The sequence below is a fragment of the Oncorhynchus nerka genome, linkage group LG26 (assembly GCF_034236695.1).
Source record: "Oncorhynchus nerka isolate Pitt River linkage group LG26, Oner_Uvic_2.0, whole genome shotgun sequence".
Classification (NCBI taxonomy): domain Eukaryota; kingdom Metazoa; phylum Chordata; class Actinopteri; order Salmoniformes; family Salmonidae; genus Oncorhynchus; species Oncorhynchus nerka.
The window spans coordinates 51,824,637-51,851,535 of record NC_088421.1 but is presented as its reverse complement, the minus strand read 5'-3'; the positions used below and the strand labels follow the sequence as shown (position 1 = coordinate 51,851,535).

Here is a 26,899-nt window from a genome sequence, read left to right as displayed (position 1 = left end):
CAAAGACAGGAACAATCACCCACAAAATACAAAGTGAAACTCAGGCTACCTAAATACGGTTCCCAATCCGAGACAACGAGAATCACCTGACTCTGATTGAGAATCGTCTCAGGCAGCCAAGCCTAACTAGACACACCCCTAATCATTCACAATCCCAATGCTATAAAACCCCAATACGAAAAACAACATATAAACCCATGTCTCACCCTGGCCTAACCAAACATATAACAAAAACACAAAATACAATGACCAAGGCGTGACAGAACCCCCCCCAAGGTGCGGACTCCCGGACGCACCTCAAAACCATAGGGAGGGTCCGGGTGGGCGTCTGTCCATGGTGGCGGCTCCGGCTCGGGACGTGGACCCCACTCCATTAAAGTCATAGTTCCTCCCCTTCGCGTCCTGGGATAATCCACCCTCGCTGCCGACCATGGCCTAATAGTCCTCACCCAGAACCCCACTGAACTGAGTAGCAGCTCGGGACTGAGGGGCAGCTCGGGACTGAGGGGCAGCTCGGGGCTGAGGGGCAGCTCGGGGCTGAGGGGCAGCTCGGGGCTGAGGGGCAGCTCGGGGCTGAGGGGCAGCTCGGAACTGAGGGGCAGCCCGGAACTGAGGGGAAGCCCAGTACTGAGAGGAAGCTCAGGCAGGTAGTAGGCTCCGGTAGATCCTGGCTGGCTGGCGGAACTGGAAGATTCTGGTTGACTAGCAGATCTGGAAGAGACTGGTTGACTGGCAGATCTGGAAGAGACTGGTTGTCTGGCAGATCTAGAAGATCAAGGCTGACTGGCGGATCTAGCTGCTTTATGCAGACTGACAGCTCTTTACAGACTGGCAACTCTTTGCAGACTGACAGCTCTTTGCAGACTGACATCTCTGGCTGCTTCATTCAGACTGGCATCTCTGGCTGCTTCATTCAGACTGGCATCTCTGGCTGCTTCATGCAGACTGACAGCTCTGGCTGTTCCATGCAGGCTGACAGCTCTGACTGCTCCATGCAGGCTGGCAGCACCTTGCAGACTGGCAGCTCCTTGCAGACTGGCAGCTCTGGCTGCTTCATGCAGACTGACAGTTCTGGCTGCTTCATGCAGACTGACAGCTCTGGCTGCTTCATGCAGACTGACATCTCTGGCTGCTTCATGCAGACTGACATCTCTGGCTGCTTCATGCAGACTGACAGTTCTGGCTGCTTCATGCAGACTGACAGCTCTGACTGCTCCATGCAGGCTGACAGCTCTGACTGCTCCATGCAGGCTGACCGCTCTGACTGCTCCATGCAGGCTGGCAGCACCTTGCAGACTAGCAGCTCCTTGCAGACTGGCAGCTCTAGCTGCTTCATGCAGACTGACAGCTCAGGCTGCTCCGAACAGGCAGGAGGCTCCGGCAGCGCTGTAGAGAAGGAAGGCTCTGATAGCGCTGAACAGGCGGGAGACTCCGACAGCGCAGGAGGGAAGGAAGGCTCTGGCTGTGCTGAACAGGCGAGGCGCACAGAAGGCCTGGTGCGTGGAGCTGGAACTGGTGCTACAGGATTGAGGACACGCACAGGAAGCCTGGTGCAGGGGGCTGCTACCGGAGGACTGATGTGTGGAGGTGGCTCTGGATAGACCGGACCGTGCAGGACCGAGCCTGCCCAAGCTTACCTGGCTCGATGCCCACTCTAGCCCGGCCAATAGGAAGGGCTGGTATGTGCCGCACCGGGCTATGCACCCGCACTGGAAACACCGTGGTGTCTGCCCGGTCTCTCTAGCCCACCGGTAAGCACAGGGAGTTTGCGCAGGTCTCCTACCTGGCATAGCCATACTCCCTTTAAGCACCCCCCCAATAATTTTTTTGGCCTGCTTTTCGGGCTTCCTTGCCAACCGTGTTCCCTCGTATCGTCGGCTCCTATCTCCGGCTGCCTCTGCTCTCCTTAGTGCCTCCACCTGTTCCCATGGGATGCGATCTCTTCCGGCCAGTATCTCCTCCCAAGTGTAACAACCTTTACCATCCAACACGTCTTCCCATGTCCATTGTGTGACGACCCTCCCACTCTTGTCTGCCGTATTCTGTCTTTGTTCTTGTTTCCTTATTAGGATGCCGGTGGGCGGAGTTGGGAGGGTCGTCAGCTACATGGGAAACACCTGGGCCAGGTGTCTCCCAGGATAAATAGACCTCTTCCACATTCATGGAGGAGACTCTCTCCATGCAGACACCTTTATAGATGTGGTTGTTTTTCTTGGTGTTTTTTTTGGTTGTTTGCTTTGGAACCTTTCAAGACCCTGCATTATCACATTCATGCAAAACACTCACTTACACTACTGACTACTGATTACAGACACAATTGTAATTTATACTTAGTTACTTATTTAATAAATATATATTTTATTACTCCTTATCTCCACGTTGTCTCCCTTTTGTTACGGGCTTTGAGCCGGTTCGTGACAATTGTCCGAATAGTTCATCCTCCTTTTGTCGCTGCCTGTTAACACGCTGCTCGGTCCGTGGGTGATTCTGTAACGGCGTTCGTCTGTTGAAGGAAGAGAGTCGGACCGAAATGCGGCGTGTAGGTTACTCATGATCTTTAATGAACGAAAACGTGATACATGAAATAACTACAACATATACAAAAACAACAAACGGAACGTGAAACCTATTACAGCCTATCTGGTGAACACTACACAGAGACAGGAACAATCACCCACAAAATCCAAAGCGAAACTCAGGCTACCTAAATACGGTTCCCAATAAGAGACAACGAGAATCACCTGACTCTGATTGAGAATCGCCTCAGGCAGCCAAGCCTATACAACAACCCTAATCAGCCGCGATCCCAAATACTACAAACCCCAATACGAAAAACAACATATAAACCCATGTCACACCCTGGCCTACCCAAACATATAACAAAAACACAAAATACAATGACCAAGGCGTGACATAATTATACCTCATATGAAACATTTGATCTGAAATCCAAAATGTTGGAGTACAGAGCCACATTGAAAATGTTAGCTTCACTGTCAAAATAGATATGGTTTGGACTGTATACTCAGTACAATCTGAATCTGATACCTCACTGTCTAAATAGATATGGTGTGGACTGTATACTCAATACAATCTAAATCTGATACCTCACTGTCTAAATAGATATGGTGAGGACTGTATACTCAATACAATCTAAATCTGATACCTCACTGTCTAAATAGATATGGTGTGGACTGTATACTCAATACAATCTGAATCTGATTCCTCACTGTCTAAATAGATATGGTGTGGACTGTATACTCAATATAATCTAAATCTGATACCTCACTGTCTAAATAGATATGGTGTGGACTGTATACTCAATACAATCTAAATCTGATACCTCACTGTCTGTCTTCTGACTGATACTGCTTTTTAAACTGGTCTGGTCAGTCTACTCAAATATTTGTTCTATACATTTTTCTCTCTTCAAGTAATATTTTGATATAATGAAACATTTATGAATAGACACTGACGTATCTGAACATTCACCACCAAAGAATAGCAGCGTGATTTTAATATAATTTTTATAATTTAAAAATATATAATTTTACTCTTTGCAGGCTGTCAGGCTGTGGAGTCACAGAGGAAGGCTGTGCTTCTCTGGTCTCAGCTCTGAGGTCAAACCCCTCACACCTGAGAGAACTGGACCTGAGTAACAATGACCTGAAGGATTCAGTAGTGAAGCTGCTCTCTGCTGGACTGGGGAATCCCCACTGTAAACTGGAGACTCTGAGGTCAGTATTCCTGTAGTTGGTCAACAAGTGATAACTGTTCACCAGATCCACATGTGTTTACCAGACACACATAGTCCTCACAATATGTGTTTGGACAGTGAAACGGACAGTTTTAAATTTGGTGCTTTGCTCCAGCATTTAGGATTTGAGATAGAATGTTTCATATCAGGAGACAGTACAGAATGTAACCTTTTATTTGAGGTTAATGGTGAGAGGTTAGTATGTTTTGTTGTAGACTCTGTTATTGGTAATGGTGAGAGGTTAGCATGTTTTGTTGTAACCTCTGTAACTCTCTCACTCCATTGTAATTCATTCATGATCTTTCTCAATCATGGCAGTCAGAATACTTATGAGTTCTTCAAATAGGGGGACTAGATACATAAAGTGCTTTTATTTCTAAATGGAGAAACAGATATGAATTAAAATACGCTTAATGTTTTCATCTGAAATCCAAAATGTTGGAGAATTTTACATTTTAAATTTAAAAAGTTAGCTTCACTGTCAAAATAGTGGAGTGTATACTCAATACAATCTGAATCTGATACCTCACTGTCTAAATAGATATGGTGTGGACTGTATACTCAATACAATCTAAATCTGATACCTCACTGTCTAAATAGATATGGTGTGGACTGTATACTCAATACAATATAAATCTGATACCTCACTGTCTAAATAGATATGGTGTGGACTGTATACTCAATACAATCTGAATCTGCTACCTCACTGTCTAAATAGATATGGTGTGGACTGTATACTCAATACAATCTAAATCTGATACCTCACTGTCTGTCTTCTGACTGATACTGCTTTTTAAACTGGTCTGGTCATTACAAAAATATTCGTAATATACATTTCTCTCCACAGGTTATATTTTGATAATATGTCATTTATAATAATGATACATTCATTTATGAATAGAAATGGTTTCAGGACGCTGATGTATCTGAACATTTTGAAAAAATATAATAACTATTTTCACCACCAAAGAATATCAGTGTGATTTTAATATGATTTGACTCTTTGCAGGCTGTCAGGCTGTCTAGTCACAGAGGAAGGCTGTGTTTCTCTGGTCTCAGCTCTGAGGTCAAACCCCTCACACCTGAGAGAGCTGGACCTGAGCTACAATCACCCAGGAGACAAGGGAGTCAGACTGCTCTCTGCTGGACTGGAGGATCCACACTGCAGACTGGAGAAACTCAAGTATGTAGAGGGTTTATGTGAATGTTCATATCAGACATGTTTGACTTATCAGGCTAGTTAAGACAAACATTCTAACCACCACTTGGACAAAGTTGTATGCTGACTGTGTCTGACTTTATTTGTGTCCTGTGTGAAACACACACACTCTTACACACAGGGTACATTTACACACAGTATACATACACACAAACAGGACACACCCATTCACAGGACACACGCATTCACAGGACACACGCATTCACAGGACACACGCATTCACAGGACACACGCATTCACAGGACACACGCATTCACAGGACACATGTATTCACAGGACACACGCACACACACACATTTAACACACACACACACATACACACACAGACTAACATTCTTACCAAAACAAAACTTGTGTGTGTGGGTCCAGTGTGTGTGTGTGCGTTCAGGTGTATCTCTCAATGACTGTCTGTTCTTCTGCTTACCACTACAGTGTGGAACATGGTGGAGAGAACAGAATGAAACCTGGGCTTAGAAAATGTGAGTGTTGACTGCTGTGAAGAATATGACTAAGAATAAGTCTTAATTCAAGTTAAGTCAAAGTCAAAGACCACCATTACTTACTTGGTCATATTAAATATCAGCTATCAGGGACACAAGTTTACAAAGAGTTGCTTTGACAATGTGCGCGCGTGTGTGTGTGGCGCTTTCGTGTTATATAAGAAATGTGTGTTTTTGTTCTTTGTTTTTGTTTTCTTCATACTGTGTGTGTGTGTGTGTGTAATTAATGTGAATAAGTGTGTTTTATATTACCATACAGTATAACATATTATCATTCAACAAGCCTCAAGATACATTAACTTCTCCTTTTGATACCTAGAAACATCTACATTAAATGAATTAGTGAAAAGTGAGTTAACATTCTAATGTGAATGATGATGATTTCTAATTTTGTGTCTGGTTTCATCCATCAGATGTCTGTGATCTCACACTGGACCTAAACACAATACACAGACACCTCTCTCTGTCTGAGGAGAACAGAAAGTTGACATGGAGGACAGAGGAGCAGCCGTATCCTGACCACCGAGAGAGATTTAATAAGGAATGTGAACAGGTGCTGTGTAGAGAGGGTCTGACTGGGCGCTGTTACTGGGAGGTAGAGTGGAGTGGAGGGGTTGATATAGGAGTGACATATAAAGGAATCAACAGGAGAAGAGACCTTTATGAATATTGGCTTGGATGGAATGACCAGTCCTGGAGTCTGTCCTGCTCTGACAACAGTTACAGAGCCAGACACAATAGTAATACCACTACCATAGACGTCCCCTCCTCCAGCACCCACAGAGTAGGAGTGTATCTGGACTGGCCAGCCGGCACTCTGTCCTTCTATAGAGCCTCCTCTTACACACTGACCCACCTGATCACATTCACCTCCTCATTCACTGAGCCCCTCTATCCAGGGTTTAGGCTTTATGATGATGAATACTCCTCATTGTCCCTGTGTCAGAAACACTGACACACACCCACACACCCACACACACACCCACACACCCACACATACACAAACACACCCACACTCACTGGACACACACACACACTGGACATACACACACACACTGGACACACACACACTAGACACACACACACACAGACACACACACACTGGACACACACACACACACACTGGACACACAAACACACACACACTGGACACACACTGGACACTGGACACACACACTGGACACACAAACACGCACACACTGGACACACACACTGGACACTGGACACACACACTGAACACATACTGGACACACACACTGAACACATACTGGACACACACATACTGGACACACACACACTGGATACACTCACACACACACACCCACTGGACACACACATAGGACACACTTGTACACACACATACACACACACACACTGGGGACACCTGTTCTCACACCACATTCTGGGGACACCACTTTCCTGACAACCTGGAGACAAGACGGAAACATAACAAAAAATAGAAAATAATCTATAATAAATACACCCCTTCAAATGTAATTGATTCATTGATATAAGGGTAGATGACATTGTGGGGACTGGGAAGGTGAACAATGTGGAGACCCAAGAGGAAACTCCTTTTTTGGCGTCAACAGGAAGTCCCATCGGGGACCAAGTTTCAACCAACTAATACAATTTGGGGACAATAGTGTCGGCTGTTGTTTAGGGCACAAGGGGAAGATGGGTTCTAATCTAGATCAGTTTGAATTGCCTTTCAGCATATCAGAACCCGCTAGAGAATGGGTTCTAATCTAGATCAGTTTGAATGGCCTTTCAGCATATCAGAACCCGCTAGAGAATGGGTTCTAATCTAGATCAGTTTGAATTGCCTTTCAGCATATCAGAACCCGCTAGAGAATGGGTTCTAATCTAGATCAGTTTGAATGGCCTTTCAGCATATCAGAACCCACTAGAGAATGGGTTCTAATCTAGATCAGTTTGAATTGCCTTTCAGCATATCAGAACCCACTAGAGAATGGGTTCTAATCTAGATCAGTTTGAATTGCCTGTCAGCATATCAGAACCCACTAGAGAATGTTGCCAGGTGTTATCTTTAGCATATCAGAACCCACCTTCCGGTTACTAGTCCAACGCTCTAACCACTAGGCTACCCTGCCGCCAGGGAGAGTGTGATGTCATATCGGTGACATATCGGTGACTGAAGATTCATTCTCCCAACACGTTTAGAAAAAGAGGGACTATGAGCAACTGTAAGCACACAGATGATGTTGGCAGGTGTTCCATAGGGATTATCCCTTTACAATTGCAATACTAGTTGTTCGCTCTGAGTCTCGCCGCTCTCGAGTAGCACCTACTGAAAAATAGAGTTTAAATATGTGGCTTGGCAGGAAGTGTTAACCCCTCTAATTCCCAGACCACAGGATACACACAAGGACTAATATGTCCATACGAACCATTTTGGTGTTAGTCAGCAATCTGGTGTTAAACTATGTTGACATGAAAAAGTGCTGGAAAAGCATGCAGACATTTCCGAATAGCAGAGACTAAAGAGACAAGTGGAGACAGGAACATCAAATCAGTCAATTTATCTAGGCAGGTTTCTAACCTGATCTTCCTGCCACTGCCTTCCGTATCATCACTGGTATGCTATGATGCTTGCATATACAGGATCTATTAAAGTGTCTACTCATATGTCGTACCTGCAGAACCGTCTGTGTTGTCTGTTGTGTTGTTCTCCTGAAGCCCCTGAAACACTCAGTTAGGCCTCATTTAAACACATGTCCATACATGTTCTATACATGTGCTTTTGTTGCTAAACTAAAGTCATGTGTTATAACTGGATACTAAACTAAAGTCATGTGTTATAACTGGATACTAAATTAAAGTCATGTGTTATAACTGGATACTAAACTAAAGTCATGTGTTATAACTGGATACTAAACTAAAGTCATGTGTTATAACTGGATACTAAACTAAAGTCATGTGTTATAACTGGATATTAAACTAAAGTCATGTGTTATAGCTGGATACTAAACTAAAGTCATGTGTTATAGCTGGATACTAAACTAAAGTCATGTGTTATAGCTGGATACTAAACTAAAGTCATGTGTTATAGCTGGATACTAAACTAAAGTCATGTGTTATAGCTGGATACTAAACTAAAGTCATGTGTTATAACTGGATACTAAATTATTTTTACATTTTAGTAAACACTCTTATCCAGAGCAAATAGGATTCAGTGTTTTGCTCAAGGAACAAACACATCAATAAGATGCATCTGGGCAGGTTTCTTTACTGATCTTCCTGCCATTGCCTCCCGTATCATCTCTAGAGCCAAGGGAAATACATTTATACCACATTCCACTGGTCACTACTGAAATCCTACGACATGCTGTTTGCACATACAGCATCTATTTAACTGTCTGCTCAAAGGGAATTTGTGTGTCATTAGTTAATATGTTATGGCTGAAAGTGAGAATTAAACAGGTTCCTAAAACCATCTGTGCCTTAAATTCTTTCATTCCACATCTACATGTTTACCTTGTGGTTCACACAACCTTCCAGGAGTGTCTTCGGTGAAGTCTGTATCACTCTCTTCCTCTGGCTCACACAACCTTCCAGGAGTGTCTTCGGTGAAGTCTGTATCACTCTCTTCCTCTGGCTCACACAACCTTCCAGGAGTGTCTTCGGTGAAGTCTGTATCACTCTCTTCCTCTAGCTCACACAACCTTCCAGGAGTGTCTTCGGTGAAGTCTGTATCACTCTCTTCCTCTGGCTCACACCACCTTCCAGGAGTGTCTTCAGTGAAGTCTGTATCACTCTCGTCCTCTGGCTCAACAAACTATGAAATACAAGCAATACTGTCTGTTAGCAGGGAGGGAGAAATAGGCAGGTTGGTCAGAAGAAGTCACCATGAGATTGTTACAGTATTTTCACAGCTGGATGAAAAGCCCGAAGTAAACTGCCTGTTACTCAGGCCCAGAAGCTAGGATATGCATATAATTGGTAGATTTGGATAGAAAACACTAGAAAACACAAGTTTTAAAAACTGTTAAAATAATGTCTGTGAGTATAACAGAACTGATATGGCAGACGAAAACCTGGGTATTTTCAATTGATACTATAAAGTATCTAATGGGTTCAGATTGCAGGTATTTCCACTGAATGTCAACAGTCGTTGTTTCAGGCTTGTTTCCAGCTTGTTTCCTGAAAAATGAAGAAGAATGAGACCTTTTTGTCAGTGGACTGAGGAGCTGGTTTGCGCCTGTGACCGATTGCGCGCCCTTCGTTGTTTTTCCTTTCTATTGAAGACCCTACAGTCCGGTTGAAATATTATCGATTATTTAGAGAATTGACAACCTGAGGATTAATTATAAACATTGTTTGACATGTTTAGACAAACTTTACCGGTACTATTAGAATGTATTCGTCTGCATGTTTTGACCGACTTGGAGCCAGCGGATTACTGAACAAAACGCGCCCCAAAAATTGAGTTTTTGGGATATAAAGAGGGACTTTATCGAACAAAACAAACATTTATTGTGTAGCTGGGACTCTTGTGACTGCAACCATATAAAGATCATCAAAGGTAAGTGATTAATTTTATCACTGTTTCTGACTTTTGTAATTCCTTTACTTGGTTGTAAAATGTTTGTATGCTTTCGTAAGCAGGGTGCTGTCCTCAGCTAATCACATGGTATGCTTTAGTAAATCAGGGCACTGTCCTCAGCTAATCACATGGTATGCTTTAGTAAATCAGGGCACTGTCCTCAGATAATCACATGGTATGCTTTAGTAAATCAGGGCACTGTCCTCAGATAATCACATGGTATGCTTTAGTAAATCAGGGCACTGTCCTCAGCTAATCACATGGTATGCTTTAGTAAATCAGGGCGCTGTCCTCAGCTAATCACATGGTATGCTTTAGTAAGCAGGGCGCTGTCCTCAGCTAACCACATGGTATGCTTTAGTAAATCAGGGCACTGTCCTCAGCTAATCACATGCTATGCTTTAGTAAGCAGGGCGCTGTCCTCAGCTAATCACATGGTATGCTTTAGTAAGCAGGGCGCTGTCCTCAGATAATCACATGGTATGCTTTAGTAAATCAGGGCACTGTCCTCAGCTAATCACATGGTATGCTTTAGTAAATCAGGGCGCTGTCCTCAGCTAATCACATGGTATGCTTTAGTAAATCAGGGCGCTGTCCTCAGCTAATCACATGGTATGCTTTAGTAAGCAGGGCGCTGTCCTCAGATAATCACATGGTATGCTTTAGTAAGCAGGGCGCTGTCCTCAGATAATCGCATGGTGTGCTTTCGCCATAAAGCCCTTTTGAAATCTGACAAAGCGGCTGGAATAACAAGAAGTTCATCTTTAAGCCGATGTATAACACTTGTATTTTTTATGAATGTTTATTTTGACTATTTCTGTATTTTGAATTTGGCTGTCTGTAATTTCACCGGATGTTGTTGAGATGGGTTGCTAGGAGAACGCCTGCGCCAGAAAGGCTAAGCAAGGCACTTAACCCTAATTTGCTCTAGGAGTGCCATAATACTATGGCTGGCCCTGTAAAACAACACATTACTCTGTATCCATCTGGTGTCTGTGACAATGAAACATTTTAAAAGCTAGCTAACATAAAGAAAATGACAGCATAGATGTTTTTATTACAGCAGTTAATTTAACAGTGCTGGTTATAAATCTAGTTGACATTCATCCAAGGACACCTTGACCTGCATTACATTCTCACTGCAGAAAAACATGCTCATGCACCCACCACTAGGAGGTGTCCACATGGTCTGATAAACTTTGTTGACATTCATCACAGGACACCTTGACTTGCATTACATTCTCACTACAGAAAGTGTTATCATTGTATGGACCAACCAGAAATGTCACATGTCTGTTGACATTAACCCTGGATGAGGAATGTGTGAACTATCTTGTCATCTTTGTGGGTAACCACATTGGAACATTTTAGTCTTTAAGGACTTGAACTAGCAGAACAGGTTTCAGCTAAGTATGGAGTCATTGTTTTCAGGAAGGTGTACCCAGGAGCAACAGGAGGCAGACTAAGTACAAGGGCAGACACCTGAACTACTGTCCTACAGATACACACAGCCACCTGAACTACTGCCCTACAAAGACAAACAGCCACCTGAACTACTGCCCTACAAAGACAAAGAGCATCTACACAAACAGACACCTGAACTACTGTCCTGCAGAGACAAACAGCCACCTGCACTACTGCACTACTAAGACAAACAGCCACCTGAACTACTGCCCTACAAAGACAAACAGCCACCTGAACTACTGCCCTACAAAGACAAACAGTCACCTGAACTACTGCCCTACAAAGACAAAGAGCATCTACACAAACAGTGAATCTGTTGAAAATTACTTTAAAGTTTGTTTCCTAGTCCATGCATATTAATCATGACCACTGATCTGACCTATGACCCCTAAGTACTGATACTGCACTATGCCTTGGTATGACCTATGACCCCTAAGTACTGATACTACACTCTGCCTTGGTATGACCTATGACCCCTAAGTACTGATACTACACTCTGCCTTGGTCTGACCTATGACCCCTAAGTACTGATACTACACTCTGCCTTGGTATGACCTATGACCCCTAAGTACTGATACTGCACTCTGCCTTGGTCTGACCTATGACCCCTAAGTACTGATACTACACTCTGCCTTGGTCTGACCTTAAACAGCTGTCTGGGTAATGAAACAGCAAAGAGCAGCATCTAGAAATCTAAATGTGTTGATCCAGATTTATTGTTGTTTTTCTGTTTGATGGAAACAGTTTGAGTTCTAACTATATTCCAACTGTATTTAATGGTGTTATGTAGTTGTGTTTTCATGGTTTGAATGCTGTATTATAGTAGGCCTAACCCTCACCATTTTCTGGTGATGGAGTGAGACACAGACAAGACACAGAGACAGCAACAGAAGAATAGGATGTGATGGAGAGAGACACCAGACAAGACTCAGACAGCAAAAGACGACACAGAAAAAGTGATGGAGAGAGGCAGAAGAGTTCCAGACAGATGTAGAATTTATGCCAAGACACATTGTAAGAGCTATAAAGAGAGAGGGAGAGAGAACAGGCAGAACCTGATATGTAAATGAGCAGAGCAAACGAAAGTAACTTTTGACGACCTGATGATCATTCAGACTCTGTTTCTATTGAGAGATAAAAGGTAAGACGACGATTGTTGTGTGTATTCATATAGTTGATGATATTGTTATGTGTATTCATATAGTTGATGATATTGTTATGTGTATTCATATAGTTGATGATATTGTTATGTGTATTCATATAGTTGATGATATTGTTATGTGTATTCATATAGTTGATGAAATTGTTATGTGTATTCATATAGTTGATGATATTGTTATGTGTGTTCATATAGTTGATGATATTTCTGGTGGACAGTGTTATAATAGTCCTACTCTCCTTAAAATGTTTTTTATATTAATTAGATGCGTGGGGTGAATTTGTTCTGTGCCCATCTGTGTTTCCCAAGGTGATCACTCCTACACTATCTAGAATCTAAAAGGGTTCTTTGGCTGTCCCCAAGGGAGAACCCTTTGTAGAACCCTTTTTGGTACCTTTTGGGTTCCATGAAGAATCCTTTCCACAGAGGGTTCTATATGGAAGCCAGAAGGGTTCTACCTGGCAACAGAACCCGTTTAGGTCACATTGAAGGGTTCTACCTGGCAACAGAACCTGTTTAGGTCACATTGAAGGGTTCTACCTGGCAACAGAACCCGTTTAGGTCACATTGAAGGGTTCTACCTGGCAACAGAACCCGTTTAGGTCACATTGAAGGGTTCTACCTGGCAACAGAACCCGTTTAGGTCACATTGAAGGGTTCTACCTGGCAACAGAACCCGTTTAGGTCACATTGAAGGGTTCTACCTGGCAACAGAACCCGTTTAGGTCACATTGAAGGGTTCTACCTGGCAACAGAACCCATTTAGGTCATTTAGGTCATTTTCATTGTACAGCGTTTACAACTGTCACGGTCGTTGTAATGGACGGACCAAGGCACAGCGTGTGTTGAGTTCCACATATTTATTTAAAGTGAAACTACTTCACAAAACAATAACCAAGCAACAAAACGTGACGACGTGGTGCAACACACACAGACACAAAACAACAATGGAGAACTGAAGCTGATCCCCAATTAGAGACAACAATAATCAGCTGCCTCTAATTGGGAACCATACCAAGCACACCAACATAGAAATAGGAAAACTAGAACACCCCCCTAGTCATGCCCTGATCTACAACACCATAGAGAACCAAGGGCTCTCTGTGGTCAGGGCGTGACAGCAACATTTTAAAACTGTTGGCTGTGGAGTAAACCAAGGGCTCTCTGTGGTCAGGGCATGACAGCAACATTTTAAAACTGTTGACTGTGGAGTAAACTAATGACTACAACCCAGGTTGTTGCCTACGACTCTGCATGTTGATACCTGCCTGATGCTGAAACCTGAATGTAGCCTGAGGGGTAAACTATGATACTAGCTAGATATACTGGTTTTCTAAAGTTAGCCAGCTTCAGTTAGCTTCACATTCCAGCTCAGGCCTCATCCATCAGAATATACAGAACAGAACAGAAAATATCTCAATGTCTTGACATGTTCTGGTTGTGAATTCAGGCTACTTTACATAATATAACATCTACACATTTTTTATTTTTTACCTTTATTTAACTAGTTAAGAAGAAATTCTTATTTTCAATGACGGCCTAGGAACAGTGGGTTAACTGCCTGTTCAAGGGCAGAACGACAGATTTGTACTTTGTCAGCTCAGGGATTTGAACTTGCAACCTTTCGGTTACTAGTCCAACGCTCTAACCACTAGGCTAGGCTCCACATCGCTAACAACCCACTACTATACATTATAACCTAGTCTACTTTACATAATATCTACATATCACTAACCACCCACTACTATACATTATAACCTAGTCTTCTTTACATAATATAACATCTATATATCACTAACAACCCACTACTATACATTATAACCTAGTCTACTTTACATAATATAACATCTACATATCACTAACAACCCACTACTATACATTATAACCTAGTCTACTTTACATAATATAACATCTACATATCACTAACAACCCACTACTATACATTATAACCTAGTCTACTTTACATAATATAACATCTACATATCACTAACAACCCACTACTATACATTATAACCTAGTCTACTTTACATAATATAACATCTATATATCACTAACAACCCACTACTATACATTATAACCTAGTCCACTTTACATAATATAACATATCACTAACAATCCACTACTATACATTATAACCTAGTCTACTTTACATAATATAACATCTACATATCACTAACAACCCACTACTATACATTATAACCTAGTCTACTTTACATAATATAACATCTCTTACCTGATGCAAATAACCTTTCTGAATGGATCAATGATTTCCCCCTCAAATCAATCATGTCCGTTTTAGCCCTTCTGTCTACATTCTCAGATACATTTAGAAAATAACAAAAGATCAGATTGAAAGACAATAAAAAGCCACTTTTGATTAATACAAATAAGTGTGAGACATGGCCTTGTGTTGCTGTACTGTCTAGAACTACCTTAACAAACAGTGACTTATTATTATTATTATTATTATTATTATTGTTGCTGTACTGTCTATAACTACCTTAACAAACAGTGACTTATTATTATTATTATTGTTGCTGTACTGTCTATAACTACCTTAACAAACAGTGACTTATTATTATTATTATTATTATTATTGTTGCTGTACTGTCTATAACTACCTTAACAAACAGTGACTTATTATTATTATTATTGTTGCTGTACTGTCTATAACTACCTTAACAAACAGTGACTTATTATTATTATTATTATTATTATTGTTGCTGTACTGTCTATAACTACCTTAACAAACAGTGACTTATTATTATTATTATTGTTGCTGTACTGTCTATAACTACCTTAACAAACAGTGACTTATTATTATTATTATTATTGTTGCTGTACTGTCTATAACTACCTTAACAAACAGTGACTTATTATTATTATTATTGTTGCTGTACTGTCTATAACTACCTTAACAAACAGTGACTTATTATTATTATTATTATTGTTGCTGTACTGTCTATAACTACCTTAACAAACAGTGACTTATTATTATTATTATTATTATTATTATTATTATTATTATTATTGTTGCTGTACTGTCTATAACTACCTTAACAAACAGTGACTTATTATTATTACAGACAGTTACCATGGAGATGAAATGTCACAACTACGTTTTCATGTGATGCATTAAATCATCTGATTGTTTCTGTTAGTAAATGTTTTATAAGAGATAATTAATAAATGATAACAATTGACATTAAATAATTACTGTGTTAACCACAAACAACATTTTGGGTCTCTGTTTAGGGGTCAGTGCTCTAAAATGAGTCTCTCTGGGGAGAGAGAGGAGGGGGGCCCTGCCTCTAAAATGAGTCTCTCTGGGGAGAGAGAGGAGGGGGGCCCTGCCTCTAAAATGAGTCTCTCTGGGGAGAGAGAGGAGGGGGGCCCTGCCTCTAAAATGAGTCTCTCTGGGGAGAGAAAGAAGGGGGGCCCTGCCTCTAAAATGAGTCTCTCTGGGGAGAGAGAGGAGGGGGGCCCTGCCTCTAAAATGAGTCTCTCTGGGGAACATGACACCAAAGCTAAGAGGTGAGATGACAATTTTTTATATCATTATTATGAATTTATTTCCAAAATGTTCACATTAGTTTTTTAATCAGAAATGGTTGCTTATGGGTACCTTCAATATTACTGATTTTTAACTAATATATTTTAGATGGGTAAATATATATATATATATTCACGTAGCTATCTTAATTAAGATGAAAGCACTTACTGTAAATCACTCTGGATAAGAGCATCTGCTAAATCAGGGTTCTCAATCCGGGGTCTGTAGAGGTACTGCAGGGGTTCTCAATCCGGGGTCTGGGGAGGTACTGCAGGGGTTCTCAATCCGGGGTCTGTGGAGGTACTGCAGGGGATCTCAATCCGGGGTCTGGGGAGGTACTGCAGGGGTTCTCAATCCGGGGTCTGTGGAGGTACTGCAGGGGTTCTCAATCCGGGGTCTGTGGAGGTACTGCAGGGGTTCTCAATCCGGGGTCTGCGGAGGTACTGCAGGAGTTCTCAATCCGGGGTCTGTGGAGGTACTGCAGGGGTTCTCAATCCGGGGTCTGTGGAGGTCCTGCAGGGGTTTTCAATCGGGGTCTGTGGAGGTACTGCAGGGGCAGAGGTACTGTCATGGGTTCTCAATCCGGGGTCTGTGGAGGGCAGGGGTCTGTGGAGGTACTCCGGGGTCTGTGGAGGTACTGGGGTTCTCAATCCGGGGTCTGTGGAGGTACTGCAGGGGATCTCAATCCGGGGTCTGTGGAGGTACTGCAGGGGGTCTCAATCCGGGGTCTGGGGAGGTACTGCAGGGGTTCTCAATCCGGGGTCTGTGGAGGTACTGCAGGGGTTCTCAATCCGGGGTCTGTGGAGGTACTGCAGGGGTTCTCAATCCGGGGTCTGTGGAGGTACTGCAGGGGTTCTCAATCCGGGGTCTAGGGAGGTACTGCAGGGGTTCTCAATCCGGGGTCTGTGGAGGTACTGCAGGAGTTCTCAATCCGGGGTCTGTGGAGGTACTGCAGGGGTTCTCAATCCGGGGTCTGCGGAGTTACTGCAGGAGTTCTCAATCCGGTGTCTGTGGAGGTACTGCAGGGGTTCTCAATCCGGGGTCTGTGGAGGTCCTGCAGGGGTTTTCAATCCGGGGTCGGCAGAGGTACTGCATGGGTTCTCAATCCGGGGTCTGTGGAGGTACTGCAGGGGTTCTCAATCCGGGGTCTGTGGAGGTACTGCAGGGGTTCTCAATCCGGGGTCTGTGAAGGTACTGCAGGGGTTCTCAATCCGGGGTCTGTGGAGGTACTGCAGGGGTTCTCAATCCGGGGTCTGTGGAGGTACTGCAGGGGCAATCCGGGGTCTGTGGGTGCAGGGGTTCTCAATCCGGGGTCTGTGGAGGTACTGCAGGGGTTCTCAATACCAGGGGTTCTCAATCCGGGGTCTGTGGAGGTACTGCAGGGGTTCTCAATCCGGGGTCTGTGGAGGTACTGCAGGGGTTCTCAATCCGGGGTCTGTGGAGGTACTGCAGGGGTTCCACGGCACCCTGACTGTACTCGTTGCAATGTTAGACATTTGATAGAATTTTCACATGACACGACCACTTTGCCTGCTCTTAATTATTACCTAATATAATGGAATGCATCTTTTAGACAATATAACCGTTATATCAACACTTCCATTGATCAACACTCTTCACTTCCGTTTAACAACTCTAAATATCTTTGGCATAGTAGGTATCAAGTCCCTTGCCAATAATGTTGCCTACAACGTTGCACACAATGTTCATTTTCATCGAACACATATTACGCCCTAGATGCCTTCAAATGCCCCATTTATATCCATCTGCCAAATTTAGGATTATTATTTAACAACATGATGTTGTGCTCCAAAGGGAGAACTTGAAATAACATGATGTAGATAATTAAATAACAACATGATGTTGTGCTCCAAAGGGAGAACTTGAAATAACATGATGTAGATAATTAAATAATCAGAAGAACAACGTGTTTATTATTATACACTCTTAGAACAGAAGGTTCCTTCTAGAACCAAAAAGGCTTCATTCACTTCCTTAATATATGGAACCACTAAAACATTATATATATATTTTTGGTTCAGTGAAGAAGAACCTCTAGAGATCTGATCAACGGAAGGTTAATGTTTAGAGGATGTGAATGAAGCAGCCTTTCAGTCATCAGATCTGGTGTTTTTTTCTGGTGTTTTTTTCCCGGCCCGGGATTTTAACCAGCCACCTTTTGGCCACAGCACCAACTCCTTAGCCGCTGGGCGAAAACCTGAGTTAATCAGCCAAAATGAAGACAAATTGATGTGCAGACATAAATGGTATGACTTATTACAATTATTATACATAAATCATTGCCAAAAGCACAAGACTTACTGTTGCATGTAGGTCTATATTATTAATGTATTGATCATATCAAATATCAAAACATTATTTTAACTACTCAAAGCAATTACATGTGGCTCAGGAACCACTGACTCACTGCATTATACCCGGGCACTAACCAGGGACCCTCTGCACACATCAACAGACGTCACCCTCGAAGCATCGTTACCCATCGCTCCACAAAAGCCGCGGCCCTTGCAGAGCAAGGGGAACCACTACTTCAAGGTCTCAGAGCAAGTGACGTCACCGATTGAAACGCCATTTAGCGCGCACCGCTAACTAAGCTAGCCGTTTCACATCCGTTACATCAGCACTTATACGACCAATTTTCTACTCTGAGACACTTTGGCGATATGGTCCCAGATCTCAACATATTGTTATAAAAAAACTTAAAATGTTTGTTTTACATAATAATAAAAAAGAATATTGTAATGACCTGACTAGATCATAAATGAACAATTGTCCAGACAGAGGCTTGAGTTTGCGAATTGACGGTTTATTGAACCAACTTTACACAGGCTACTGTTTGGGCCGTAGCACACGCCAAATAGATGACAGATAACCCACAAGCCAATCGTGACCTTCTCTTGTGAAGCCCAGATGTAAGAGAGAGAGAACAAAGGCTGAACCTGGTCTTAACTTCCAATGCCCAACCCCCCTCCACGCCACTCCGCCAACCACCAGGATGCCCGGCATCAGAATATTCCAGGCATTCCCGTGATTGGCAGATAGCAGGTTGATTGACATGTCGGACCCCGCGAACACCGGGTACTGGTCAGTACAACACAACCACCTCCTAGCCTAGCACATAACACACAGCTGTCTGTGCAGGTCGCTACACAGCCCCCCCACCACAAAGTCCCTCGTCCCCGAGGGAACAAACAAAGTCTCTGAAGCGACCCGGAGGTCTCCTTTGCCTGCGTGGCCGTGATGGTCGCAGAGTGCCCCTCTGGGAACCAGGGGATGAAGGCAGGGATATGGGGGACAAGGAAGCGGGAACGGGTAATACAGTCCGTGGTTCTGGGGAACCACGCGGTGACACAGGGGGGGGGAGACAGGGGGAGTGGGCTGTCTGGAGCCTTGTCTGCGGCACCTGAGGGTGGGTGCCTGGAGAATGTCATTGCCAGAGAGGGGAATTGTGGGGGTTCCTGGGGTTTGGGGAGAAGAGGCCCCTCTGTATGGGGCTAACCTGTCCCGGTGCAGTGCCACCTTTCTCCCCCTGGGAGGAAGCTGCATCCGGTACACAACCTCCCCTACCCTCTCCAGGACACTGCAGGGTCCCACCCAGTGACTGTCCAACTTGGGGCATCTGCCTTTTTTTTCCTTAGGGGCTGTAGACCCAGACCAGCTCCCCAGCCACAAAGTGCCTTCCCCGGGTGTGCACGTCATAGTTCCTTTTCTGCCTCACACCTGCATTCACCAGCTGCTCTCTGGCGAAGGTGTGGGCTGTCTCCAGGCGGTCCTGGAGTCTCCGGGCATACTCCGGCCCCGGAGGAACATGAGGGCTATCCAGGGGCCGACCAAACGCCATCTCCGCAGGGGTGCAGATCTCTCCCCAGCATGAGGAGGGCAGGCGTGCAGGAGGTGGAGTCTTGGACAGCGGAGCGGCATGCCATGAGGACCATAGGCAGGTGCTTGTCCCAGTCACGCTGGTGTTTGGAAGAGACGATGGCCAGCTGCTGTCCAAGCGTTTTGTTGAAGCGCTCCACAAGGCCATCACTTTGAGGATGGAGAGGAGTAGTGCGGGTCTTGTGCATACCCAGCCTCTCACACATGGTGGCGAACACACGGGACTCAAAGTTTCTGCCTTGGTCGCTGTGGATGGACTCTGCAGCTCCAAACCTGCTGAACATCCCCGCTGTCAGGGCGTCGACGATGGTCTCTGCCTCCTGGTCAGGCAGAGCATAGGCCTCGGGCCATTTTGTGAAATAGTCCATGGCCGTGAGCACCCAGCGGTTTCCACTGTCTGTGGTGGGGAACGGCCCAACTACATCCACTCCTACCCTCTCCATGGGAGCCCCCACTGGGAACTGTTGGAGCTGAGCATGAGAGCGGCCTGGGGGGCCCTTTCTCGCTGTGCAGTTGTCACAGCGGCGACAAAACTCCTCCACATCCCTCTTGTGCTGCCCCCAGTAGAAGCCCTGACGGAGACGGCGCAGTGTTTTTGTGACCCCAAAGTGTCCAGTCCCCACCCCCCCATGAGTACTCTGGAGCACAGCCTCCCGCAATGCTTTTGGGACCACCACCTGCCACCTCTCCTCTCCCGTAGCTGACTCCTTCCATGCCCGCTGTAGCACGCCATCAGACAGCCGCAGTCTCTCAAACTTCGACCACAACCCTTTGGTCGCGAGTGAGAGCGCTGTCACCTCTTACCATGGTGGCCTCACCTGCGCCTCTACCCACTGTAGCACTGGCTGTAGGTCTGTGTCCCGTCCCTGCTGCTGCTGCCATTCAGCCACGTCGACAGTCTGCAGCTCACAGCAGACAGGCCCGCTCGCCCGACACACTGAGGCACAGACACCCTCCTCTGCCCGCAGCTCTCTCTCCCGTCCCTCTCTCCGTTCACAGTGGCGGCAGCCGTCTGCAGTACAGGGCCGACGGGTCGCTACACAATTACTAATGTAAGCCACTGTAAAGACTGGGTTTAGTTGATTGTGCTGCACTGCGCGCATCCCCGTACAGAACTGTCCGAGTCCCCGTACAGAACTGTCCGCGTCCCCGTACAGAACTGTCCGCGTCCCCGTACAGAACTGTCCGCGTCCCCGTACAGAACTGTCCGAGTCCCCGTACAGAACTGTCCGCGTCCCCGTACAGAACTCTCCGCGTCCCCGTACAGAACTGTCCGAGTCCCCGTACAGAACTGTCCGAGTCCCCGTACAGAACTGTCCGCGTCCCCGTACAGAACTGTCCGCGTCCCCGAACAGAACTGTCCGCGTCCCCGTACAGAACTGTCCGCGTCCCCGTAAAGAACTGTCCGCGTCCCCGTACAGAACTGTCCTCGTCCCCGTACAGAACTGTCCGCGTCCCCGTACAGTACTGTCCGAGTCCCCGTACAGAACTGTCCGAGTCCCCGTACAGAACTGTCCGCGTCCCCGTACAGAACTGTCCGCGTCCACGAACAGAACTGTCCGCGTCCCCGTACAGTACTGTCCGCGTCCCCGTACAGAACTGTCCGCGTCCCCGTACAGAACTGTCCGCGTCCCCGTACAGAACTGTCCGCGTCCCCGTACAGAACTGTCCGCGTCCCCGTACAGAACTGTCCGCGTCCCCGAACAGAACTGTCCGCGTCCCGTACAGAACTGTCCGCGTCCCGTACAGAACTGTCCGAGTCCCGTACAGAACTGTCCGAGTCCCGTACAGAACTGTCCGCGTCCCGTACAGAACTGTCCGCGTCCCGTACAGAACTGTCCCCGCACAGAACTGCGTCCCCGTACAGAACTGTCCGAGTCCCCGTACAGAACTGTCCGCGTCCCGTACAGAACTGTCCGCGTCCCCGTACAGAACTGTCCGCGTCCCGTACAGAACTGTCCGCGTCCCCGTACAGAACTGTCCGCGTCCCCGTACAGAACTGTCCGCGTCCCCGTACAGAACTGTCCGCGTCCCCGTACAGAACTGTCCGCGTCCCCGTACAGAACTGTCCGCGTCCCGTACAGAACTGTCCGCGTCCCGTACAGAACTGTCCGCGTCCCGTACAGAACTGTCCGCGTCCCCGTACAGAACTGTCCGCGTCCCGTACAGAACTGTCCGCGTCCCGTACAGAACTGTCCGCGTCCCGTACAGAACTGTCCGCGTCCCGTACAGAACTGTCCGCGTCCCGTACAGAACTGTCCGCGTCCCGTACAGAACTGTCCGCGTCCCCGTACAGAACTGTCCGCGTCCCGAACAGAACTGTCCGCGTCCCCGTACAGAACTGTCCGCGTCCCGTACAGAACTGTCCGCGTCCCGTACAGAACTGTCCGCGTCCCGTACAGAACTGTCCCCGTACAGAACTGTCCGCGTCCCGTACAGAACTGTCCGCGTCCCGAACAGAACTGTCCGCGTCCCGTACAGAACTGTCCGCGTCCCGTACAGAACTGTCCGCGTCCCCGTACAGAACTGTCCGCGTCCCGTACAGAACTGTCCGCGTCCCGTACAGAACTGTCCGCGTCCCGTACAGAACTGTCCGCGTCCCGTACAGAACTGTCGCGTCCCGTACAGAACTGTCCGCGTCCCCGTACAGAACTGTCCGCGTCCCGTACAGAACTGTCCGCGTCCCCGTACAGAACTGTCCGCGTCCCGTACAGAACTGTCCGCGTCCCCGTACAGAACTGTCCGCGTCCCGTACAGAACTGTCCGCGTCCCGTACAGAACTGTCCGTCCCGTACAGAACTGTCCGCGTCCCCGTACAGAACTGTCCGCGTCCCGTACAGAACTGTCCGCGTCCCGTACAGAACTGTCCGCGTCCCGTACAGAACTGTCCGCGTCCCCGTACAGAACTGTCCGCGTCCCGTACAGAACTGTCGCGTCCCGTACAGAACTGTCCGCGTCCCGTACAGAACTGTCCGCGTCCCCGTCCCCGTACAGAACTGTCCGCGTCCCGTACAGAACTGTCAGCGTCCCGTACAGAACTGTCCGCGTCCCGTACAGAACTGTCCGCGTCCCGTACAGAACTGTCCGCGTCCCGTACAGAACTGTCCGCGTCCCCGTACAGAACTGTCCGCGTCCCGTACAGAACTGTCCGCGTCCCGTACAGAACTGTCCGCGTCCCCGTACAGAACTGTCCGCGTCCCGTCAGAACTGTCCGCGTCCCGTACAGAACTGTCAGCGTCCCGTACAGAACTGTCGAGTCCCGTACAGAACTGTCCGCGTCCCGTACAGAACTGTCCGCGTCCCGTACAGAACTGTCCGCGTCCCGTACAGAACTGTCGTCCCGTACAGAACTGTCCGCGTCCCGTACAGAACTGTCCGCGTCCCGTACAGAACTGTCCGCGTCCCCGAACAGAACTGTCCGCGTCCCCGTACAGAACTGTCCGCGTCCCCGAACAGAACTGTCCGCGTCCCGTACAGAACTGTCCGCGTCCCGTACAGAACTGTCCGCGTCCAACGAACAGAACTGTCCGAGTCCCCGTACAGAACTGTCCGCGTCCCCGTACAGAACTGTCCGCGTCCCGTACAGAACTGTCCGCGTCCCGTACCCGTACAGAACTGTCCGCGTCCCGTACAGAACTGTCCGCGTCCCGTACAGAACTGTCCAGCGTCCCGTACAGAACTGTCAGCGTCCCGTACAGAACTGTCCGCGTCCCCGTACAGAACTGTCCGCGTCCCGTACAGAACTGTCCGCGTCCCGTACAGAACTGTCCGCGTCCAAGAACAGAACTGTCCGAGTCCCGTACAGAACTGTCAGCGTCCCGTACAGAACTGTCCGCGTCCCGTACAGAACTGTCCGCGTCCCGTACAGAACTGTCCGCGTCCCGTACAGAACTGTCCGCGTCCCCGAACAGAACTGTCCGAGTCCCGTACAGAACTGTCCGCGTCCCGTACAGAACTGTCGCGTCCCGTACAGAACTGTCCGCGTCCCGTACAGAACTGTCCGCGTCCCCGTACAGAACTGTCCGCGTCCCGTACAGAACTGTCCGCGTCCCGTACAGAACTGTCCGCGTCCCCGTACAGAACTGTCCGCGTCCCGTACAGAAACAGAACTGTCCGCGTCCCGTACAGAACTGTCCGCGTCCCGTACAGAACTGTCCGCGTCCCCGTACAGAACTGTCCGCGTCCCCGTACAGAACTGTCCGCGTCCCCGTACAGAACTGTCCGAGTCCCCGTACAGAACTGTCCGCGTCCCCGTACAGAACTGTCCGCGTCCCGTACAGAACTGTCCGCGTCCCGTACAGAACTGTCCGCGTCCCGTACAGAACTGTCCGAGTCCCGTACAGAACTGTCCGCGTCCCGTACAGAACTGTCCGCGTCCCGTACAGAACTGTCCGCGTCCCGTACAGAACTGTCCGAGTCCCCGTACAGAACTGTCCAGCGTCCCGTACAGAACTGTCCGCGTCCCGTACAGAACTGTCCCGTACAGAACTGTCCCGTCCCGTACAGAACTGTCCGCGTCCCGTACAGAACTGTCCGAGTCCCGTACAGAACTGTCCGCGTCCCGTACAGAACTGTCCGCGTCCCGTACAGAACTGTCCGCGTCCCCGTACAGAACTGTCCGCGTCCCGTACAGTACTGTCCGAGTCCCCGTACAGAACTGTCCGAGTCCCCGTACAGAACTGTCCGCGTCCCGTACAGAACTGTCCGCGTCCCCGTACAGAACTGTCCGCGTCCCGTACAGAACTGTCCGCGTCCCCGTACAGAACTGTCCGCGTCCCCGTACAGAACTGTCCGCGTCCCCGTACAGAACTGTCCGCGTCCCGTACAGAACTGTCCGCGTCCCCGTACAGAACTGTCCGCGTCCCGTACAGAACTGTCCGCGTCCCGTACAGAACTGTCCGAGCGTCCCCGTACAGAACTGTCCGCGTCCCCGTACAGAACTGTCCGCGTCCCCGTACAGAACTGTCCGAGTCCCCGTACAGAACTGTCCGCGTCCCCGTACAGAACTGTCCGCGTCCCCGTACAGAACTGTCCGCGTCCCCGTACAGTACTGTCCGCGTCCCCGTACAGAACTGTCCGCGTCCAAGAACAGAACTGTCCGAGTCCCCGTACAGAACTGTCCGCGTCCCGTACAGAACAGCGTCCCGTACAGAACTGTCCGCGTCCCGTACAGAACTGTCCGCGTCCCGTACAGAACTGTCCGCGTCCCGTACAGAACTGTCGAGTCCCGTACAGAACTGTCCGCGTCCCGTACAGAACTGTCCGCGTCCCGTACAGAACTGTCCGCGTCCCGTACAGAACTGTCCGCGTCCCCGTACAGAACTGTCCGCGTCCCCGTACAGAACTGTCCGCGTCCCGTACAGAACTGTCCGCGTCCCGTACAGAACTGTCGCGTCCCGTACAGAACTGTCGCGCCCCCGTACAGAACTGTCCGCGTCCCGTACAGAACTGTCCGCGTCCCGTACAGAACTGTCCGCGTCCCGTACAGAACTGTCCGCGTCCCCGTACAGAACTGTCCGCGTCCCGTACAGAACTGTCCGCGTCCCGTACAGAACTGTCCGCGTCCCGTACAGAACTGTCCGAGTCCCGTACAGAACTGTCCGCGTCCCGTACAGAACTGTCGCGTCCCGTACAGAACTGTCCGCGTCCCGTACAGAACTGTCCGCGTCCCGTACAGAACTGTCCGGCGTCCCGTACAGAACTGTCCGCGTCCCGTACAGAACTGTCCGCGTCCCGTACAGAACTGTCCGCGTCCCGTACAGAACTGTCCGCGTCCCGTACAGAACTGTCCGCGTCCCGTACAGAACTGTCCGCGTCCCCGTACAGAACTGTCCGCGTCCCCGTACAGAACTGTCCGCGTCCCCGTACAGAACTGTCCGCGTCCCGTACAGAACTGTCCGCGTCCCGTACAGAACTGTCCGCGTCCCGAACAGAACTGTCCGAGTCCCGTACAGAACTGTCCGCGTCCCGTACAGAACTGTCCGCGTCCCGTACAGAACTGTCCGAGTCCCCGTACAGAACTGTCCGCGTCCCCGTACAGAACTGTCCGCGTCCCCGTACAGAACTGTCGCGTCCCGTACAGAACTGTCCGCGTCCCGTACAGAACTGTCCGCGTCCCGTACAGAACTGTCCGCGTCCCGTACAGAACTGTCCGCGTCCCGTACAGAACTGTCCGCGTCCCGTACAGAACTGTCCGCGTCCCGTACAGAACTGTCCGCGTCCCGTACAGAACTGTCAGCGTCCCGTACAGAACTGTCCGAGTCCCGTACAGAACTGTCCGCGTCCCGTACAGAACTGTCCGCGTCCCGTACAGAACTGTCCGCGTCCCGTACAGAACTGTCCGCGTCCCGTACAGAACTGTCCGCGTCCCGTACAGAACTGTCCGCGTCCCGTACAGAACTGTCAGCGTCCCGTACAGAACTGTCCGCGTCCCCGTACAGAACTGTCAGCGTCCCGTACAGAACTGTCCGCGTCCCGAACAGAACTGTCCGAGTCCCGTACAGAACTGTCCGCGTCCCGTACAGAACTGTCCGCGTCCCCGTACAGAACTGTCGCGTCCCGTACAGAACTGTCCGCGTCCCCGTACAGAACTGTCGCGTCCCGTACAGAACTGTCCGCGTCCCCCGTACAGAACTGTCCGCGTCCCGTACAGAACTGTCCGCGTCCCCGTACAGAACTGTCCGCGTCCCCGTACAGAACTGTCCGCGTCCCGTACAGAACTGTCCGCGTCCCGTACAGAACTGTCCAGCGTCCCGTACAGAACTGTCCGCGTCCCGTACA

The 26,899-nt window shown here is 48.0% G+C and overlaps 2 protein-coding genes across 2 annotated transcripts in view; both read left to right on the top strand.

Moving 5' to 3' along the window:
- LOC135564799 (NACHT, LRR and PYD domains-containing protein 12-like) overlaps positions 1 to 8,927 on the top strand; it is a 55,822-nt gene extending 46,895 nt beyond the window's left edge. Inside the window, exons 12-15 of the mRNA XM_065010854.1 lie at positions 3,564 to 3,737; positions 4,767 to 4,940; positions 5,409 to 5,455; positions 5,890 to 8,927. Coding sequence (XP_064866926.1) covers positions 3,564 to 3,737; positions 4,767 to 4,940; positions 5,409 to 5,455; positions 5,890 to 6,431 — 937 coding nt within the window. The 3' untranslated portion in view covers positions 6,432 to 8,927. The remainder of the gene's footprint in view (positions 1 to 3,563; positions 3,738 to 4,766; positions 4,941 to 5,408; positions 5,456 to 5,889) is intronic.
- LOC135564809 (NACHT, LRR and PYD domains-containing protein 3-like) overlaps positions 1 to 26,899 on the top strand; it is a 130,717-nt gene that overhangs the window by 66,820 nt on the left and 36,998 nt on the right. Inside the window, exon 2 of the mRNA XM_065010875.1 lies at positions 15,922 to 16,200. Coding sequence (XP_064866947.1) covers positions 15,938 to 16,200 — 263 coding nt within the window. The 5' untranslated portion in view covers positions 15,922 to 15,937. The remainder of the gene's footprint in view (positions 1 to 15,921; positions 16,201 to 26,899) is intronic.